The following is a 4035-nucleotide window of genomic DNA, read 5'->3' as shown; positions in this document are numbered from 1 at the left end:
AGGAGGTGGCCGCCCTCGCCGGGGAACTGGAGCGGCTCTGGGGGGGCCCCGTGCCGCCGGCCCCGAGGACCCTCATCGAGGAGCTGCCTGGCTGAACGGAGACCGGTCGTTAATAAAGCTGTGACGGGCCTGCCGTGTGGGCAGTGCCCATGTCTCTTCTTTTTTCCTGAGTCGGAGTCTCACTCCGTCGCCCGGGCTGGAGTGCAGTGGCACGCTTACGGCCACCACAGCCTCGACCTGCTGGACTCCGGCGATCCTTCTCTCTCAGCCTTCCAGGTAGCTGGAACTATGCCTGGCTAATTTTTTGATTTATTGTAGCGATGAGGTCTCCCCAAGTTGCCCGGGCTGGTCTCGAACCCGTGGGCTCAGGCAGTCCTCCCACTTCGGCCCCCCTAAGTGCTGGGATTATAGGCGTGAGCCACCGCACCCGGTGACAGTGCCCGTTTCTCCTATTTCTTTTTTTAGTGAGGAAGCAGGATTTATTGAGAGGATAGAGAAGCTCCCAGAGTGGGAGGGGACCCAAAGGGGTCGTTTCTGAGTGACAGCTGTCGTCTCCCCGACACCACCGCTGGGCTTCTCCTGGATCAGGGCTGACCCAGCCCGTCATAAACACAGTGGCCCCAGGATTGGGGGAGAAGCACACCGAAGGTTCCACATGTTTTGTTCAAAGAAGTCAGAGCAGCACCATTTTCGGCCGCTGGCTCATTTTCTCCTTGTCCCAGACCATCTCTTCTGAAGCTGTTAGGTCTGCCTGGTGGCGCTCGGCCAGGTGTGTCCAGGGTCCTGGTCCTGGGCGCGCTGGTGGGTGGGTGAGCCCATGCCCGGCCAGGGCAGTGGGACCCTCAGTAGATGTAGGGCACGATGCGGTAGGGCACGCGCCGGCAGTACTCACGCCAGGCCAGGCCGTATTTCTGCAGGCACTGGCGCTCGTCCCGGGCCTCGCGGTGTACCAGCAGCGCCGCGAAGTAGAGGAGGTAGAAGTAGGGCAGCAGGTGGGACACCCCTGCGGGGAGGCTCTGTGACCGCGCTGCCGCCCGTTGACAAAGGTTTCGGCACCCAGTGGTTCCTGAGGGCACTGGGCGGGCGGCAGCCAGGCACATGGGAGGCCGGCTCGGAGGTGTGTCCCAGCCACCCTCTGGGCCCATCCACTGCTCCCTGACTCCTCCCTCCACTGGGCCCACCCACACTGGGCATCCCGTGGTCACTGCACCACCTCTGTCCCTCGCACCCCTGCCCATACCCACCCAGGCCACTCACCGCAGGGCAAGGACCAGGCCAGCGCCATGATGAGATCGCCCAGGTAGTTGGGGTGGCGGACCATACCCCACCACCCGGACACCAGCAGCTGCCGCCCTGTGGCTGTGGGGATGGTCTCAAGGCCTGGTGAAAGACAGGAGCGGGGTGGGCAGCTCCCAGGAAACCTAGCTGCCCCACCTCGCCCGTGGCGCCCCAGAGACCCGGCTCACCAGCCACTCTGGGGTCAGTAGGATTCTTCCGGAAAGTGTTTTTCTGGGAATTCGCCCCGCGGAAGATGTAGTAACCAACAGCTAGGGAGAGAGCAAGCAGGTGTGCACGGCTGATGGTCAGAGCGCTCTGTCTGCCCCGACCATCCACTCAGCCTGTCCACAGCCCAGACTCTGCCTGGTCCCCAGCTTTAGAGAAGCCCCTGGGGTCAGCACCTACCCAGTAGGTGTTACGAAAATGGCGAGTGGATTAAAAGGAAGGGGACAGGCTGGGCCCAGCTCGCTGCCCCTGACTGACCATTGATGAGGCAGATGACGGAGGCCATGGGCAGCTCCAGGGGCTGCGGGTGGTACAGCAGGAACTGGGCCTGCAGGCTGTAGGTGAAGGGGACCCAGGCGAGGTCCCCAAAGGCCAGCATGAAGCCAAACCCGTCATGTGTGATGTCCATGGTGGTCAGGATGGCCTCCTGCAGGAATGGGACCCAGACATGCTGGCTTAATCCCCACGAGGTCCTCAGACAGCCTCCTCTGCCTCCCTGGCATGGTCCCGTCTCACCTCATGCCAGAGGGCATCACCCACGTAGAGTAACTGGAAGCCATTGACCAGCCACATGGCCAGCGAGGGCCTCCCCCACAGCTCTACCTCCCGCACCAGCAGGGCCAGGTTGATGAGGACCTGAGGGAGGGGGGACAGGACAGTCACCTCCACGGAAGTGGCAGCCCAGCCACTGGCTGTCACAGACACACTCCAGCCCTTTGTTGAATGCTTCCAGGCCCTGTTCCCAGGAGCACAGGACTGGCGGGGGGGAGCCTGCTTCTCTGTCCCGTCATGAGCCCTTGCAGGGAACAGCCCTGGGGGCAAGTGACTGTTCAGCCTCCAGAGTTCAAACAGGCCCAATGAGTTTTGTCACCTCAGCAGGTTGTTTACCCTCACTCCAAGCCTCGTTTCCCCACCCGCGTGTGGAAAATGGGGGTAATCCCAGACCCGCCTTGGAACTGGCTGAGGACTTGGTTTTGGGTGTGTGAAGCACTGAGCTCAGCATACCTGGCCCTTGGCAAGAGCTCAGCAGTGGCTAGCTGCAGCCAGCCTGCACTGGGCACCTGCGTTTTACACTGAGCTCAGTTCCGGCATTACGGTTACCCCTTCTAATCCTCACAAGAATCTCAGGAGAAAGCATCCATTTTGTTCCCATTTCACAGAAGAGGACATGGCCTCAGAGGCTGTCATGCCTGCAGTCAGGCCAGGGTCCAGGCCCATGTTGGGCACATGGCACTCCTGCCTCTGGATGAGATTGTTTCCAGGGTGATATGTCAGACCTTGCCCAAAAGTCCCTTTGGCTGATCTTGGCTACTGTCCAACATGGGTCCACACGGCTGGGATGTTGCCAAGGCCACCAGTGACGGATGATATGGAAACCCAGAGACCAATTTTAGGTTCTACTCTCTCTGCCTTGGCCATCAGGCAGCCAGGATCATGCTGCTGAAAACAGACTCCGCGCTTCACCACCCTGTTTGCACAGGTGATCTTTCCACCCGCATTCCTTACTCCTGCTTTTCTTTTTGTTTTGTTTTGTTTTTCTTGAGTTGGAGTCTCACTCTGTCGCCAGGCTGGAGTGCAGTGGAGGGCCCCGGCCACTGCAGCCTCGACCTACTGGGTTCAGGCGAACCTTCGGCAGCAGCCTTCCAAGTAGCTGGAACTATAGGCACGTGTCACCATGCCTGGCTATTTTTGATTTATTGTAGAGACGCGGTCTGGCCAAGTTGCCCAAGCTGGTCTTGAACCCCTGGACTCAGACAATCCTCTCACCCTCGGTCTTCCAAAGTGCTGGGATTACAGGCTTGCGCTACCGTACCCAGCCCTGCTTTGCTTTTCTCCATAGCACTGGTCATTCCTGACATGCTATTGTACTTTTTTAATTGTTGGCCTGTCTTTCCCACTAGAATGTAAGCTCTGTGAGATGGAGGTTGGCCTGTAACATGTTTGTTTCTGCAGAGCAGTGCCTAGGGCAGGGGTGGACTCAACAAATGTTTGTGAGGTCTGATTGAGAGTGACTCACGTCTGCGCGATTTGGGTCCCGTCCTGCCCGGGCACGGCTCACCCACCCGCCCCTCGACCCGTCCGGTGGCCAGCTCCGTCGGGCCCAGCATACCCAGCCGATGAGGCCGGGCCGCAGTTCGCAGAAATATTTGAAATCAAAGGAACAGATGCGAGGATTGAGCTCCCGTCCCAGGAAAAAGTCGTAGATTGGGTTGCCTGGAGAGTAACAGGGTGGGGCGGGGGTGAAGGTGCAGGTAGGCGCCTCCGTCGGCCTTGGCCCCGCCTCCCGGGACCCGGCTCACCTGAGCTCCCCCCGGGTGCCAGGGCCGAGACCGGGGCCGCCAGGGCCTTCACGTAGAGGAAGAGGCTGAGGACGAAGGCTGTGAGGGTGGCTGCAAACGCCAGGGGCAGGAGCATCTCCGGGAGCGCCCCCAGGGGCAGCCCCGCGCACGCCCCCAGCCCCACCAGCAGGGCTGTCAGCGCCAGGGCCTGGAAGCCTGAACCACCGCACGCGTGAGCCCAGGGCTGCGCCCG

General features: G+C 60.7%; 2 protein-coding genes across 2 annotated transcripts in view; one reads left to right on the top strand and one right to left on the bottom strand.

The window, feature by feature from the left end:
* ZNHIT2 (zinc finger HIT-type containing 2) overlaps window positions 1-124 on the top strand; it is a 1195-nt gene extending 1071 nt beyond the window's left edge. The window contains exon 2 of the mRNA XM_021712337.1: window positions 3-124. Coding sequence (XP_021568012.1) covers window positions 3-124 — 122 coding nt within the window. The remainder of the gene's footprint in view (window positions 1-2) is intronic.
* A 568-nt stretch (window positions 125-692) lies between these two features.
* TM7SF2 (transmembrane 7 superfamily member 2) lies at window positions 693-4002 on the bottom strand (the record flags this gene model as incomplete). Its single annotated transcript, XM_008058047.1, has 7 exons — window positions 693-1003; window positions 1258-1380; window positions 1467-1547; window positions 1762-1930; window positions 2020-2139; window positions 3614-3717; window positions 3804-4002. Coding segments are annotated over 7 exons (957 nt in total), but the record flags the coding sequence as incomplete, so codon positions are not given.
* Between the last annotated feature and the right edge of the window lie 33 nt (window positions 4003-4035).

This window comes from Carlito syrichta, unplaced genomic scaffold, assembly GCF_000164805.1.
Source record: "Carlito syrichta isolate Samal-C Ts95f unplaced genomic scaffold, Tarsius_syrichta-2.0.1 Scaffold303190, whole genome shotgun sequence".
Lineage (NCBI taxonomy): Eukaryota > Metazoa > Chordata > Mammalia > Primates > Tarsiidae > Carlito > Carlito syrichta.
Note: the sequence above shows the minus strand (reverse complement) of the source record. Positions and strands in the feature narration are given on the sequence as shown.